At 47.7% G+C, this 16,751-nt stretch overlaps 1 protein-coding gene across 1 annotated transcript in view; it reads right to left on the bottom strand.

The window, feature by feature from the left end:
* The window catches only part of FANCI (FA complementation group I), a 36,628-nt gene extending 22,683 nt beyond the window's left edge, over positions 1-13,945 (bottom strand). The window contains exons 1-12 of the mRNA XM_056865836.1: positions 13,862-13,945; positions 12,055-12,127; positions 10,563-10,693; positions 9,330-9,486; positions 9,192-9,249; positions 7,684-7,725; positions 6,895-7,018; positions 5,882-5,967; positions 4,222-4,354; positions 3,167-3,259; positions 2,087-2,223; positions 603-783 (exon numbers count right to left, since the gene is read on the bottom strand). Coding sequence (XP_056721814.1) covers positions 603-783; positions 2,087-2,223; positions 3,167-3,259; positions 4,222-4,354; positions 5,882-5,967; positions 6,895-7,018; positions 7,684-7,725; positions 9,192-9,249; positions 9,330-9,486; positions 10,563-10,693; positions 12,055-12,127; positions 13,862-13,945 — 1,299 coding nt within the window. The remainder of the gene's footprint in view (positions 1-602; positions 784-2,086; positions 2,224-3,166; positions 3,260-4,221; positions 4,355-5,881; positions 5,968-6,894; positions 7,019-7,683; positions 7,726-9,191; positions 9,250-9,329; positions 9,487-10,562; positions 10,694-12,054; positions 12,128-13,861) is intronic.
* Between the last annotated feature and the right edge of the window lie 2,806 nt (positions 13,946-16,751).

Below are 16,751 nucleotides of genomic sequence, written 5' to 3'. Positions count from 1 at the left end.
TTTAAAAGGGGGAGAGAGCAAGCAAGAACGATGTTGTCCATAATTTTAGGAGCTCAACCTCCCCCCCCCTGCCCAAATACTTCTACTAGACTTGAAGAACATTTACAAGCTCATCAAAAGTTTTAATGGAAAATAATTTCCCATAGATGGCTAATTGTTCCAGGAGTAATATTATGGGTCATTCGACTTACTTACAACAGTCTCTTCTCGTCAGTGGAATGGATGGCATCCTTCTCCTCCCCAGGCCCTTTGGATCGCTTCACTAATTCTGCTCACACGTTACAGGGAGCGCACATACAATCCATGAACAACGAACACTTGATTTTTTTCTTTGTAGGCGCATTAAGCGATTTCAAATTCCCTTCCACACATGTACAGCAGAATGTGAATGAAACCCCGCATGTCACAACTGTGAGTTTGCTGCATTCTGATCTGGAAGTATGCCCAGAACCAGTAACTCAGGCAGAAACTTCTAAACAGTGGGCATGCTAGAGAGCCAGCATGGAGTAGTGGTCAAGAGAGGCGGACTCTCCACCACTCCAAGCCACTGCTCTTAACCATTACACCACGCTTTAACAATGCTTTCTCCACCTCTGCTTTACCTTGAAAGCTTCCAAGAGGATACTGGCCCCCAGGTTGCAGGCCTGCTGGGCTGGGGTTTTGGAAAGGCCGTTCGTTGCTTCCATGACTTTGCCTCCTAACATTTTCTTTGGCCCGTAGGAGTCCAATAGGATGAAACCAAGATCCACCAGGCCTTGAGTAACGTGATCCCAACCAAACACGCTGGACAGAGACACGAAAAATAAAGGAGAGGAATTTAGCAACACAACGCAAGCCAACAATGGTTCTACCATCATGATAGCCAGCGTGGTGTAGTGGTTAAGAGCAGTGGTTTGGAGTGGTGGAGTCTGATCTGGAGAACCGGGTTTGATTCCCCACTCCTCCACATGAGCGGCGGAGGCTAAGCTGGTGAACTGGATTCGTTTCCCCACACCTACACACGAAGCCAGCTGGGTGACCTTGGACTAGTCACAGCTCTCTAAGAGCTCTCTCAGCCCCACCTACCTCACAGGGTGTCTGTTGTGGGGAGGGGAAGGGAAGGTAATTGTAAGCCGGTTTGATTCTGCCTTAAGTGGTAGAGAAAGTCGGCATACAAAAACCAACTCTTCTTCTTCTCCTTGGGCATGGAGAGGTCAGTACGAATTGCTAGATCAGGCTGAAGGCCCCTCTCATTCTTAGGGCTGCCAGCTTCAGACCTGGAGATTTGGGGGGTGGAGCCTGAGGAGGGAAGGGTTTGGGGAGGGAAGGGACTTCAATGGGGTATAAAGCCAAAGAATCCACCTTCCAAAGTGGCCATTTCCTCCAGGGGAATTGATCTCTGTCGCCTGGAGATCAGTTGTCATCCCAGATCGCCCGCTGCTACCTGGAGGTTGGCAACCCTGCTCATTCAGCATCAAGTTTCCCAAAATGGCCTTCTAGACACTGCTTGAGAAACCCCGCAAGAAGGCAAAGTCCTTCCTGCTGCGCCCCCAGAACAGACAATATGTTCTGCAATACAGCTCTGTGCCTAACATTACCTACCAGTGGCCTGATCTCCACATGCAGCACAATGTTTTAATTCAATACTGATAGTGATTTGAAGTTGTAAAAGTTTCATTTGGACACATATGGACTGTGCGTGGGGGTGTGGAGGAAGGATTCCAGCTAGCCATTTGTATGCTTTGCTGGTTTTCTACTTAAAGGAAATTATCAGCGTAAGGGTATCTGAAAAAATATACTTCATCACCCAGAACCTGAAACTGACAAAGTCGTTCCACCACATCCTCGTCACTCTGCGACCTTGTTCTGCTGCATGTGCGGAGCAGGCCTTAGAGCAAGGTTGTCAAACATACGGCCCGCGGGCCGGATCCGGCCCCTTGAGAGCTCTTACCCGGCCCACAAGCCAGCCACCCCCCCCCCCCGTCCCAATCTGGGCTGGCGAGGCACGGCTCGGCACGGCCAAGTGACATTTATGTCATATCCGGTCCGCGTAACAAATGAGTTCGACGCCCCCGCCATAGAGGGCTGGCAGGCTGCGGCAACCCACCTGTTCGCCACGACTTCTAAAACCGTGGCTGATACGCTGTAGCGCAGAGGAGCCAAGTCCTGCAGGAACTTGGAGCCCTGAACGAACTGCAGGTCCTTGAAGCACTTCATAATGGACGTTTTCAGAAAGTCAAAGACCTACAGCAAAAACAAAAACAGCAACTAAGCGGAAGGTTCTCTTTCTTTGCACAACTGAGAGTCCAGGATGGAAAAGCAAACACGTTGTGTGTGTGTGTGTTAAGTGCCATCAAGTAGTTTCCAACTCATGGCGACCCTATGAATCAATGTCCTCCAAAGTGTCCTATCCTTAACAGCTTTGCTCAGATCTTGCAAATTGAGGGCAGTGACTTCCTTTATAGAGTCAGTCCGTCTCTTGTTGGGTCTTCCTCTTTTCCTGCTGCCTTCCACTTTTCCTAGCATGATTGTCTTTTCCAGTGACTCTTGTCTTCTCATAACATGTCCAAAGTACGACAGCCTCAGTTTAGTCATTTTAGCTTCTAGGGTCAGTTCAGGCTTGATTTGATCTAAAACCCACTGATTTGTTTTTTTGGCAGTCCAGGGTATCCGTAACACTCTCCTCCAACACCACATTTCAAAGGAATCTACTTTCTTCCTATCAGCTTTCTTCACTGTCCAGCTCTCACACCCATACATAGTAATAGGGAATATGATAGCATGAATTAACCTGATCTTGGTGGCCAGTGACACATTAAGAATCTTACACTTAAGAATCTTTTCTAGCTCCTTTATGGCTGCCCTTCCCAGTCTCAATCTCCTTCTGATTTCTTGGCTGCAGTCTCCCATTTGGTTGATGATGGAACATACTGAAAACAAGCCTTAACACAAGTTACTTGGATGCTGTGGGAGCACATCACTGTTCTCTGCCATACTGATACGTAGGGTTGCCAGCTCCAGGTTGGGAAATGCCTGGAGATTTTTGGGGCGGAGCCTGAGGAGGGAGGGGTTTGGGGAAGGGAGGGAATTCAGTGCCATATCAGTCATAACAGCGGGAGATCTCCAGCTAGTACCTGGAGATTGGCAACCCTGCCGATACAGTTAAGAGCTGGGAAAGAAGACGTACCTGCTCTTGAAATCGGTGTATTCTGGCCACTGACAGCAGAATGGTCACGCTGAAGGGGCAGAGCGCTTTGCCGGGATCTCTGTGCTGCTCCGACTAGGAAACACCAAGAACTGAGATTCAAATGTATAAAAAGGAGTGTTTACACTAAATAACAATACCCTTGGTTTTAGTGTATTTAGCTGGGTATTTAGTGGTAGAGCATCTGCTTGGCATGCAGAAGGTCCCAGGTTCAATCCCCGGCATCTCCAGTTAAAGGGACTAGGCAAGTAGGTGATGGGAAAGACTCTGCCTGAGACCCTGGAGAGCAGCTGCCAGTCTGAGTAGACAATGCTGACTCTGATGGACCAAGGGCCAGATTCAGTTGAAGGCAGCTTCATGTGTTCTTGTGACATTAAAGTTTCAGATTTCATTTTTAACTCCTTTGGGGAGACGAATCCAGAACAAGCGATTGAGCGTTCTTCTAGGTTTTTTAAGGCCTCCCCATTATTTCTTTTGCGGGCGCAACCTCGCCCTGATTAAGAGTGATTCCCTCTCTAACCCCCTTAATCTAGATTAAAATGAGAGAATCACTCCTGAGAGCCAGCTTGGTGTAGTGGTTAAGAGCAGTGGACTCTAATCTGGAGAACCGGGTTGGTTTCCCCACTCCTACACATGAAACCAGCTGGGTGACCTTGGGCCAGTCACAGCTCTCTTAGAGCTCTCTCAGCCCCACCTACTTCACAAGGTGTCTGTTGTGGGGAGGGGAAGGGAAGGTGATTGTAAGCCGGTTTGAGTCTCCCTTAAGTGGTAGAGAAAGTCGCCATATAAAAACCAACTCTTCTTCTTTTCCAAACTCTCTCAGCCCCACCTACCTCACAAGGTGCCTGTTGTGGGGAGGGGAGGGAAGGTGATTGTAAGCAGGTTTTAAAGAAGTGGTGTATAAAAAACCAACTCTTCTTCTTCTTTCCTCAGTTGAATGGTAGGAAACAGGCCAGCTTCTTAGAAGTTACAGATGCCCTTTGACTGTGCATCCGGACCATCGGCTCTGCCTCGGCTCATTCTTCCATTTGACATACCTTTAAAAACTTTAGCAGCTCCTTGCCCAACTCCAGGTCCAGACTAACAGCCAGGACAATATGCAGAATGACTGTGCCTTCCACGTGGCGGAGCTGATCTACGGGCACCGTCGCTTCTTCAAGGTCCACAGACCTGAAAGAATAACAATCCCGGTTGTGACAGAGATGCAGTAAGGGTGTTCAACAGAAATGGACACGTTTGCACCGAGTCTCAAACAGGCCACTATGAAGGCGACCTGGCTGAGAAAAGAGAAGCAGGTATCGTATCGCAGCAGTATTAAAAACAAAAGGCTGCATGATGCCTTTTATTAAGACCCACCCGAATAACACAACCCAGCATGCAAGCTTTTAAGTTCTGCAGAATCATAGAATCATAGAGTTGGAAGGGACCACCAGGGTCATCTAGTCAAACCCCTCCACAATGCAGGAATTTCACAGCTACCTCCCCCCCCACGCCCCCAGTGACCAGAAGATGGCCAAGATGCCCTCCCTCTCATAAGCTGCCTGTCACAGAATCAGCATTGCTGACAGATGGCCATCTAGCCTCTTCTTAAAAACCTCCAGGGAAGAAGAGCTTACCACCTCCTGAGGAAGCCTGTTCCACTGAGGAACCGCTCTAACTGTTAGAAAATTCTTCCTAATGTCTAGACGGAAACTCTTGATTTAATTTCAACCTGTTGGTTCTGGTCCGGCCTTCTTGGGCAACAGAAAACAACTCAGCACCATCCTCTATATGACAGCCCCTTAAATACTTGAACATAGTTATCATATCCCCTCTCAGTCTTCTCCTCTTCAAGCTAAACATACCCAGCTCCTCCAACTTTTCCTCATAGGAACTCTTCATCAGGATGAATGTTAAAAAGGGAGAGTGAGAATGATCTTTCAGGCCATTTGTTTTTGAGGTCTTAATGCAGGGGTGTCAAACTCATTTGTTACGAGGGCTGGATATGACATAAATGTCACTTGGTCAGGCCGGACCCTGTGTACCATAAAATGTAACACCAGGGACCAGAGATACAAGACACAGGCAAAACAAATAATATCAAATATCTGAGACCCAGTGTGGTGTCATGGTTAAGAGCAGTGGTTTCGAGCAGTGGACTCTAATCTGGAGAACCAGGTTTGATTCCCCACTCCTCCACATGAGTGGCGGACCCTAATCTGGTGAACTGGGTTCCAGCTGGGTGAACCTGGGCTAGTCACACTCTCTTAACCCCACCTACCTCACAGGGTGTCTGTTGTAGGGAGGGGAAGGGAACGTGATTGTAAGCCGGGTTGGTAGAGAAAGTCGGCATATAAAAACCAACTCTTCTTCTTCAAATACAAACATGCTTAACGCAATAACACTCTTACAATATTTTTTTATTTAACAGTCTTTGATCATTGACACCTTGGGATTGAGGGGGGTGGCCGCCTCGGCTGGCTCCTGCGCCGGATAAGAGCTCTCAAGGGGCCGGATCCGGCCCATGGGCCGTACCTTTGAAGCCAGAGCCTTAAAGAGTTCTGGAAAACTCAAAAGCTTGCACATGGTGTTGCATTATCTGGGTTGGCTGAGTAAAAGGTATTTTATGGCCTTTTATTTTTGAATCTTGTGATGGACCAATGCAACTACCTACATTTTCAATTTCCCAGCAGATACAGGATATGAGGAATTACTCACTCAGAATCTCTCTGTTCTTCTTTCTGCTTCTGATCTACCTGGTTGAAAAAGCCGATTATTCCTTCCAAAATGTTTTTCTTGTTACCCTGAAAGGTTAGGAGAGAATAAACTAAGAGAAGTCATCATTATCTATCTATATAGATCTATTTTCCAAATGTGCCCCCCCCCCCCATCTGCAGATACCTAAATCCGTGGATCTGGGCCATACTCACCCCAAATAATTTTTTCTACAAACTTGCCCCTCCCTAAGTATGCAGAAAATTTTCAAAGATGGGGGGTGTTAATGGAGAGCCAGTGTGGTGTAGTGGTTAAGAGCGGTGGTCTGGAGTGGTGGACTCTGACCTGGAGAATTGGGTTTGATTCCCTACACCTCCGAGCGGCAGAGGCTAATCTGGTGAACTGGATTTGTTTCCCCTCTCCTACACATGAAGCCAGCTGGGTGACCTTGGGCTAGTCACTCTCTCTCAGCCCCACCTACCTCACAAGGTGTCTGTTGTGGGAGGGGAAGGAAAGGGTAAGTAAGCCGGTTTGATTCTTCCTTAAGTGGTAGAGAAGGTCAGCATATAAAAACCAACTCTTCTTCTTCTTCTTCAAAGTAAAACAGCGCTGTCTGCGCATGTGCAGACAGCTCTGGGAGGGCAACCCAATGCTCCACCGACAGCCCCGCTCTTAGAGCGCCCGCCCAGTGACGTGTGAGCGAGCTTCTGAGAATTGGACTGGGGAGGAAAAGAGAAAGCGAGAGCTAGGGTAGGTGATACAAAATTTGTAGAAGAGCGCCCTTAAGGTGTATCAGATTTAATTTCCATCTGGTTGGACTGAGAGCTGTTCAGTCTAAGAGAGATTGCTATCCACAGCCTGTGGATAGCAATCCACAGGCTGTGGATTGCTAAGAGAGATTGCTATCCACAGCCTGTGAATGAGTGACTGGAACTCTTGCTCACATCATCCTTAGAGGTTGTGTGGTCCATATTTTAGAATTTGGGGAACTTGGTCAGCTTCCCCATAGATGTTACCTTTGCAGAAAGCAGCAGTAGCTGATAGACCAGAGGAGGGATTTCCTGGAGATCCAGCTTAGGGAACATCCTTAGGACCTTTTCCACCACAAACTGCAGCTCTTCCACACTCAACGGGATGTCCCTGCAGAGTTTGTGGGCGGGGAGGAGACAACCCAATCATTTCCCCATTCGTAAGCAGGCACCTCTCAAAATGCAACATTGGGCTAAGATCGAGAGCTAGCAAAACAGACAAAAGGAAGCATTTCTTCACACAACGCATAGCTAAATTGTGGAACTCCCTGCCCCAGGATGTGGCGATGGCTACCAACTTGGAAGGCTTGAAGAGGAGAGTGGACATGTTCATGGAGGAGAGGGCCATACTAGATCAGACCAAGGCCCATGAAGTCCAGCAGTCTGTTCACACAGTGGCCAACCCTGCTTAGCTTCTGAGATTTAACCAAATCAGGGTAGCCTGGGGTTATCCAGGTCAGGGCTGGTATGTGTCTGTGTGTGTGTGTGCCGTCAAGTCACGGCCGACTTATAGCGAAACTGTAGGGTTTTCAAGGGAAGAGGCGTTCCGAGGTGGTTTGCCATTGCCTGCCCCTGTGTAGCAACCCTGGACTTCCTTTCTGGTCTCCCATCCAAGTGCTAACCCGGGCTGACCCTGCTTAGCTCCCGCAATGTGAACAGGTGAGCCGGAGCCATCTGGGCGGAGGTCTCCTCTCCCTTACCGCTGGAAAAAAAGCAATTCCCCAAGTAACAAATACCCCACCAAAAAGGGCAACAACAATAGAGATTGGGGATTACCTGAACATGGAGGTGAGATGGATCACATATTGATGGCTCCACCTGCCCAGATAAAATAATTAGTTCGAGAATTGTAGGGGGGTGGGGCGGTTACTAGCAGGAAACCCTACCAAATCTGAAGTTCAATTCATTTTCCCCTCCGATAATTCTTTGACTACATTAAATAAAAGCCTGGCGCTGAGTGATGCAAACTAATTTTACCAGCCCCTCCAGAACATTTGTAATATCTGTGGTCCGCTAATAGATTTGTTGTTGACAAATAGGATTGCTGAATGCCTTGCCAGAGACTCTTCAATCCAGCACAATCGTGCCACTGTTCTCTTTCAGTAGAAGAAGAGTTGGTTTTTGTATGCCAATTTTTTCTATCTTTAAAGGAGAATCAAACCAGCTTACAATCACCTCCCCTTCCTGTCCCTACAACAGACACCTTGTGAGGTAAGTGGGGCTGAGAGAGTTCTGAGAGAACTGTGAATGGCCCAAGGCCACCCAGCAGGCTTCATGTGGAGTTGTGAATCGAATCCGGTTCTCCCGATTAGAGTCCACCAATCTTAACCTCTATACCACGCTGGCTCTCAGAGGAAAAAGAGCTCAAAAAAGCAGAGCAGAGCGAGGGTGACTGACTGATCTCCATTCCAAGACCGGTATATAGTACAAGTTGAGCATCCCTTATCCAGAATGCTTGGGACCAGAAGGGTTCCGTATTTCAGATCTTTCCATATTTTGGAATATTTGCATATACATAATGTGATACCTTGGGGATTGGACCCATGTCTAAACACGAAATTCATTTATGTTTTACATATGTTTTATATGCACTTTATGCACATAGCCTGAATGTAATTTTAAACAACATTTTTAATGATTGTGTTTACATTGAACCACCAGAAAGCAAAGGTGTAACTATATCCCCAGATTACCTGTATCAGCTGTTAAACAAGAGCAGCAACAAACAACAGCAGGATTTCAGTCACCACCTATGATGCAGTGTACACTGTATTTTATTTTTTTAGCACTACTGAGGGCCTGTGAGTAATACCTGCAGGTTGGCTCAAAACGTCTGGGTTTTTGGATGTCCGGTTAAGGGATATTCAACCTTAGGCCAGCATGGTATAGTGGTTAAGGGCAACGGTTTGGAGAAGTGGACTTTAATCTGGAGATCTGGGTTTCATTCCCCACTCCTCCTCATGAGCGGCGGAGGCTAATCTGGTGAACCAGGTTGGTTTCCCCACTCCTACACACGAAGCCAGCTGGGTGACCTTGGGCTAGTCACACTCTCTCAGTCCCACCTACCTCACAGGGTGTCTGTTGTTGGGAGGGAAAGGGAAGGTGATTTTAAGCCGGGTTCATTCTCCCTTAAGTGGTAGAGAAAGTTGGCATATTAAAACCTACTCTTCTTCTTCATCTTCTTCTTTTGACTCTGAAATTGTGCGTGGCAGACAGGCTCACACGGGGGTTCTGAACAATTTCCCCAGAGGATGTACAAAACTGAAAACACCAGCCATGCCTACCTGCTGGAGCACAGGGTGTTGATCAGTTGTTTCTTAAGCTCTTCCCCACTTAGCTCGCCTGTCAGGGAGGGGAAAATTGAGCATTTAGAAGGTGGCTGGTTAAAGGAAGAAAGAAGGAAGGGGGGGGGAAGAGACTACCTTTGCCATATATCAGGCTCTCTTTTGACGTCGCCAGCGCAGTCAAGACTGTCGGGAGCAACTCTAAGGATTTGCCGCTAAGCAGGCTGCCTCCTCGGACAGCCTCAATGAACAAAGTGGCCAGATCGACCAGTGCGGGGCCTGGCAGATGGTGGACCTAACAAATGGGTAGGGGGGAAACAAAGTTATGAGAATGTGCACTGAGGGCTTCATATATGCCTCCCCCGAAAAAGGAAGGTGGGGGAGAGAAAATCAAAAACAATGGAAGGAGGCGGTGAAGATGCCAATGAAAATTGTTTTAGAAATGGCTGTTGCATCCCCCTGCTGGAAAAATATGAAAAAAGAGGTTTTTATACTCTACTTTTTCTCTACCTTTAAGGAGTCTCAAAGCAGCTTACAATCGCCTTCCCTTCCTCTCCCCACAACAGACACCTTGTGAGGCAGGTGGGGCTGAGAGAGCTCTGAGAGAACTGGGACTAGCCCACGGTCACCTAGCTGTCTTCGTGTGTAGGAGCGGGGAAACAAATCCACCAGATTAGCCTCCACCGCTCATGTGGAGGAGTGGGGAATCAAACCCGGTCCTCCAGATTAGAGTCCGCCGCTCATGTGGAATCGTGGGGAATCAAACCCGGTTCTCCAGACCAGAGTCTGCTGCTCTTAACCACTATACCAGCGTATAGTGAGCCAGCGTGGTGTAGGGGTTAAGAGCAGTGGTTTGGAGCGGTGGACTCTAATCTGGACAACCAGGTTTGATTCCCAATTCCTCCAAATGAGTGGCAAGCTCTAATCTGGAGAACCGGGTTGGTTTCCCCACTCCTCCACATGAAGCCAGCTGGGTGACCTTGGGTTAGTCCCAGTTCTATTAAGAGCTCTCTCAAACCCCATCTACCTCACAGGGTGTCTGTTGTGAGGAGGGGAACAGAAGGCAATTGTAACCCGGTTTGATTCTTCCTTAAATGGTAGAGAAAGTCAGCATATAAAAACCAATTCTTCTTCTACCACGCTGGCTCTCAGTAGTGATTTCCTCACTTTAATCTAGATTCAGCAGGTTAGAGAGAGAATCACTCTTGATAAAATCACAACTTGATAAAAAGGAGAAGGGGATAATGTTGTGACACCCCCCCCCCCCGGGGAGAAAAGTAAGGCATAAATAGAGTATATAAATCAATACTCAGTCTCATAACCAGATCTTGCTGGCCCGGGATAAATTAATCCTAGTAAAGCTGTTACTACCTCTAGCATCAGCAGCCTTATAATCTCAGATGCTACTTCCACGTGCAGGTCCCCCGATTCCACCAGCTGGACACCATGTTTGTAAATGCTGATTCTCCGGATGATGCAACTCTGTTGAGAGCAAGGAGAACCTAATGTGGGGGACAGAAAGCAAATGGATTTGTCTACGCTGGCTGGGGTCATTCAAAGGCAGCGGAGCCTGAGATCACAGACCATTTCCCTATGTAAGGAACAGTTTCCCGGTATTCTGCTCAATCTAAACAGTCAGAAATTTCTCTTTAACATACAAGTTTAGGCACTCCTGTTCCACAGAAGCGGGTCCAATAATATTATCACTTTGCTTATTCTGTGTTCCTAATGCTGCAGTCCAAAGAACACTTTCCTGGAAGTAAGCACCACTGAAAATACAATGAGACTTACTTCTTAGTGGACCTGATTAGAATTGCTCTCTCAACCTGTGACGCCAGCTTTCCATTATTAACATATTCATTAAATCAATTTAATTCTGCCAGCTGTTTAAGAACTATTTGTTTAATCATGCCAGTCATGAACACACATGACACAAGTCAGGCAACTGGTCCATCAAAGTCAATATTGTTTATTCTGACCGGCAGCAGCTTTCCAGGGTCTCTCACATCACCCACTGCCTTGCCCTTTTTAACTGGAGATGCTGGGGATTGAAGTTGGGACCTTCTACATACAAAGCAAAGGCTCTTCCATTGAGCCACAGCCTCTTCGACATCAACAGGTATCAACTGTCTACCATGAGTCAGTTCATGCTTGCATATTCAAGTGATATTGAGATCTCGAGACTTGACCATCAGGATTCACTTTGATTTTTAGCCAAGGCACTTCCAGACAATACTGTCTGGAAACTGACTGTGCTTGTTTATTTTAGAATAGTTATGTGCAGCCTTTTCACCCATTGGTGTCAGGATCAGGCGTCTGCCCCTAGCATCCCATAAGTAAACTCATCCAGGCAGGTAGATCTGAAGCAGTAAGACTTGGGAGCAAAAGGCAGATTTAAGAGCTGACTGCCCACAGGTAGGTGAGGCTGGTAATGGCGAACATAGGCAGGTTACATGTTTAAAAGCACTACAGGCTGTGAATGTAAACATGGCTAAGCAACCCCGAGATAAGCGATTCCCAGGAAGGAAGACTAAACATTAGCACAGCTGTGGAAAACAACTCGAGTGAAACTGTACACAGACGTTTACAGGCATGAGAACCAAGGACTTGACGTGTAGCCAGAAACTGGCCTAACTCATGTCAAGAGCCTTTACTCCTGCTAAGGGCAAAGGCCTGACAACTGGATCCTTAAGGTGGCCAACAAGTCAACTGAAATCTACAAAGATTCAAATAAAACTACCAGAAGGGAGTAACTCTTCTCAGAATGGCACTGTTAGTATAATTATGCAAGACTCCAGTCTTCTATGTCAACGAATTATTTATGTACTTGGGCCAAAAGCCTGCCATAGATTTTGCCTGGTACCTTTGAAGATTCCTCTCAGAAGGGCGCCGATTTCTTTCCCTCTCAGGGCTTGCTTTGTAAGCAGATCTCTCAACTACGGTGACAAGAAGAAAAAAAAGAATTTCAAGACTCATTTGCCATATCAATATTGTAAACTTTTACCCAGCATGCCTTATTGATTGGGGAGGAAGGTGAATAAAATCACAGCAACAACTATAATAATCCAAATAAAAATCAAGTTATGAGTTTGTCTGATTGGTTGTGCAGCTCAAAATTAAAATTCATAGTGGCGGCCAAGAAGAATAAGGAATGGGCTACAAAGAATGCAAAATTGGTGCAACTGCTGGCCTCCGTGGACATTTTGAGTTGGGAGGAATTACATGAACAGTTGTATAAGTTCTGCTGCAAACATTCTTCCAGTTTAGCACCATTTAAAGTACAGTGCATATTCCAAAGAGCAGCGGCTCCTTCACACAGTTCCTCCATGAGACAGAAGTGGCAACAACACAGATTTAAGATTTCCAACAGCTGTCGTCTTGTTGTGCGGCTGCTGTAAAAAAGGCAAATTCTATGCTGGCCATAATTAGACGAGGAATAGAAAATAAAACTGCTGATATCATACTGCCCTTGTACAAATCTATGGTGAGACCACACTTGGAATTCTGTGTACAGTTCTGGTCACCACACCTAAAAAAGGATATTACAGAGCTTGAGAAGGTGCAGAAAAGAACCAAAATGATTAGGGGACTAGAGCAACTGTCCTATGGGGAGCGGTTAGGACGCTAAGGGCTGTTTAGCTTGGAAAGAAGGCGGCTAAGGGGAGATATGATAGAGGTCTATAAAATTATGCATGGTTTGGAGAGAGTGGACATAATACTAGAACACGGGGTCATCTGCTAAAGCTGGAAGGCAAGAGATTCAAAACCGATAAAAGGAAGTATTTTTTCACACAACACATAGCTAAATTGTGGAACTCCCTGCCCCAGGATGTGGTGATGGCTGCCAGCTTGGAGGGCTTTAAGAGGGGAGTGGACATATTCATGGCTATTAGTTAGAATGGATACTAGTCATGCCGCATACCTATTCTCCCTAGTATCAGAGGAGCATGCCTATTATTTTGGGTGTGGTGGAACACAGGCAGGATGGTGCTGCTGCAGATGTCTTGTTTGTGGCTTCCTAGAGGCACCTGGTTGGCCACTGTGTGAACAGACTGCTGGACTTGATGGGCCTTGGTCTGATCCAGCAGGGCTTTTCTTATGTTCTTACGTTGCATACCATGCACAGAAGAAAAACCAAAACCAGAAGCGCGAGGACTGCGTACACATTTTGAGGTACACAGGCGAAGCAAGTAAAAGGGAGATTGCAATAGGGCCCTCTTCACCCTCCCAATCCTCTAAATACATTCAACATAACATGTGAAACAATCTAAGCGCATACAGGAAGCTTACACATAGGCTTTGTCTTTGTGGACAAGAACCCCCAAACGGAAGAGGTTCGAGTTATGCAAACCAAGCCTATGCACATATATTTTGTATGTACGTAGACTCATTCAGAGGGAGAATAGGTTTTTACATCCCGCTTTTCTCTACCAAAAGGAGCCTCAAAGCGGCTTGCAATCACAACCCCCCCATAACAGGCACCTTGTGAGGTAGGTGGGGCTGAGAGTGTTCTGAGAGAACCGTGACTGGCCCGAGATCACCCAGCAGGCATTATGCAGAGGAGCGGGGAATCGAACCCGGTTCTCCAGATTAGAGTCGACAGCTCTTAACCATCATACCATGCTCACTCTCAAATGTTATCATAAGCACACGTCACTGTAACTGCTTGCCTCTTTTTCGTTCAAGTTCTGCAGGCATGTCTGAAGCCGCTCTGTTTTTTCTTCTGCTGCTAAAACCAGGATTTTTTTATCCATCGCAGCCCAGGTAACAACAAAGAATGAATGCTGTCTGTGATCTGCAAAATTAACCACAAAAAAGGCATTCAAACACAAATAAAGACAGGAACCACAGATTGCTCAACTTGCAATTGCTACCGAAAAGAAAGAGACTTAATTGTGCAATCCGACGCACAAGGAGAGTGGATGTGGTCACGGAAGAGAGGGCTATCCATGGCTGCTGGTCAAAATGGATACTAGTACCTATTCTCTCCAATATCCGAGGAGCGTGCCTAATATATTAGGTGCTGTGGAACACAGGCAGGAGAATGTTGCTGCAGTCGTCTTGCTTGTGGGCTTCCGAGAGGCACCTGCTGGACTTTGGTGTGATCCAGCAGGGCTTTCCTGTTCTTATGGAGGGTGTGGCTATCCATGGCTGCTAGTCAAAATGGATACTAGTCATGATGCAGACCTCTTCTCTCCAGGATCAGAGGAGCAGGCCTGTTACATTAGGTACTGTGGAACACAGGCGGGATAATGCTGATGCAGTCGTCGTGTTTGTGGGCTTCCCAGAGGGACCAGGTTGGCCGATGTGGGAACAGACTGTTGGACTTGATGGGCTTTGGTCTGATCCAGCAAGGCTTTTCTTATGTTCTCATGTTAATTTACCTAGGAGTAAACTGCAATGAACACAGTGGGGCTTACTTCTAGGCATACTTGCACCATCCCACTTCAGTCAGTTTACACAATCAGCACCTTCAGATAGTAAATCTTCAACTAGTCTGTCCTGCTTTGACCTACCGGTGGCGACACATGGCAGGTTTGCGTGCGTCACCAGTCTTCCCTATGCAGTAAGAAATCTATCAGCCCAGTTCTCGTGAATACAAAAGAAGTGTATTCTTTTTTAACCCCTTTTGATTAATTTCAGCATCAGCTTTGATGGGCTGGAGCCCACTTGGCTAGGTACTCTGCAGCGAAGCCTCAGCTGGCAAGTCGAGAGTGGCATTCTGAACATCCTCAGAGGCACTCTTCCCCCCGCTTGGTTCAAACTTAGCAAATCAAGAACGGCATTCTGCACATGCTCAGGGGCACACTTCCCCCCTTGGTTCTCACTTGGCAAGTCGAGAGTGGCATGCTGCACATGCTCAGAGGTACTCTTCCCCCCGTGGTTCTCACTTGGCAAATCAAGAACAGTGTTCTGCACATGCTTAGGGGCACATTCCCCCCCCCCGGTTCTCACTTGGCAAATCGAGAGCCGCATTCTGCACATGCTCAGAGCTACTCTTCCCCCCTTGGTTCTCACTTGGCAAGTGGAGAGTGGCATTTTGCACATGCTTGGAGGCACTCTTTCCCCTTGGTTCTCACTTGGCAAATCGAGAGCCGCATTCTGCACATGCTCAGAGCTACTCTCCCCCCCCCTTGGTTCTCACTTGGCAAGTCGAGAGTGGCATGCTGCACATGCTCAGAGGTACTCTTCCCCCCGTGGTTCTCACTTGGCAAGTCGAGAGTGGCATTCTGCACATGCTCAGAGCTACTCTTCCCCCCTTGGTTCTCACTTGGCAAGTCGAGAGCCGCATTCTGCACATGCTCAAAGCTACTCTTCCCCCTTTGGTTCTCACTTGGCAAGTCGAGAGCGGCATTCTGCACATGCTCAGAGCTACTCTTCCCCCCTTGGTTCTCACTTGGCAAGTCAAGAGCCGCATTCTGCACATGCTCAGAGCTACTCTTCCCCCCTTGGTTCTCACTTGGCAAGTCGAGAGCGGCATTCTGCACATGCTCAGAGCTACTCTTCCCCCCTTGGTTCTCACTTGGCAAGTCGAGAGCGGCATTCTGCACATGCTCAGAGCTACTCTTCCCCCCTTGGTTCTCACTTGGCAAGTGGAGAGTGGCATTTTGCACATGCTTGGAGGCACTCTTTCCCCTTGGTTCTCACTTGGCAAATCGAGAGCCGCATTCTGCACATGCTCAGAGCTACTCTCCCCCCCCCTTGGTTCTCACTTGGCAAGTCGAGAGTGGCATGCTGCACATGCTCAGAGGTACTCTTCCCCCCGTGGTTCTCACTTGGCAAGTCGAGAGTGGCATTCTGCACATGCTCAGAGCTACTCTTCCCCCCTTGGTTCTCACTTGGCAAGTCGAGAGCCGCATTCTGCACATGCTCAAAGCTACTCTTCCCCCTTTGGTTCTCACTTGGCAAGTCGAGAGCGGCATTCTGCACATGCTCAGAGCTACTCTTCCCCCCTTGGTTCTCACTTGGCAAGTCAAGAGCCGCATTCTGCACATGCTCAGAGCTACTCTTCCGCCCTTGGTTCTCACTTGGCAAGTCGAGAGCGGCATTCTGCACATGCTCAGAGCTACTCTTCCCCCCTTGGTTCTCACTTGGCAAGTCGAGAGCGGCATTCTGCACATGCTCAGAGCTACTCTTCCCCCCTTGGTTCTCACTTGGCAAGTGGAGAGTGGCATTTTGCACATGCTTGGAGGCACTCTTTCCCCTTGGTTCTCACTTGGCAAATCGAGAGCCGCATTCTGCACATGCTCAGAGCTACTCTCCCCCCCCCTTGGTTCTCACTTGGCAAGTCGAGAGTGGCATGCTGCACATGCTCAGAGGTACTCTTCCCCCCGTGGTTCTCACTTGGCAAGTCGAGAGTGGCATTCTGCACATGCTCAGAGCTACTCTTCCCCCCTTGGTTCTCACTTGGCAAGTCGAGAGCCGCATTCTGCACATGCTCAAAGCTACTCTTCCCCCCTTGGTTCTCACTTGGCAAGTCGAGAGCCGCATTCTGCACATGCTCAGAGCTACTCTTCCCCCCTTGGTTCTCACTTGGCAAGTCAAGAGCCGCATTCTGCA

The sequence above is a fragment of the Euleptes europaea genome, chromosome 20 (assembly GCF_029931775.1).
Source record: "Euleptes europaea isolate rEulEur1 chromosome 20, rEulEur1.hap1, whole genome shotgun sequence".
In the NCBI taxonomy this organism is placed as follows: Eukaryota; Metazoa; Chordata; class Lepidosauria; order Squamata; family Sphaerodactylidae; genus Euleptes; species Euleptes europaea.
Note: the sequence above shows the minus strand (reverse complement) of the source record. Positions and strands in the feature narration are given on the sequence as shown.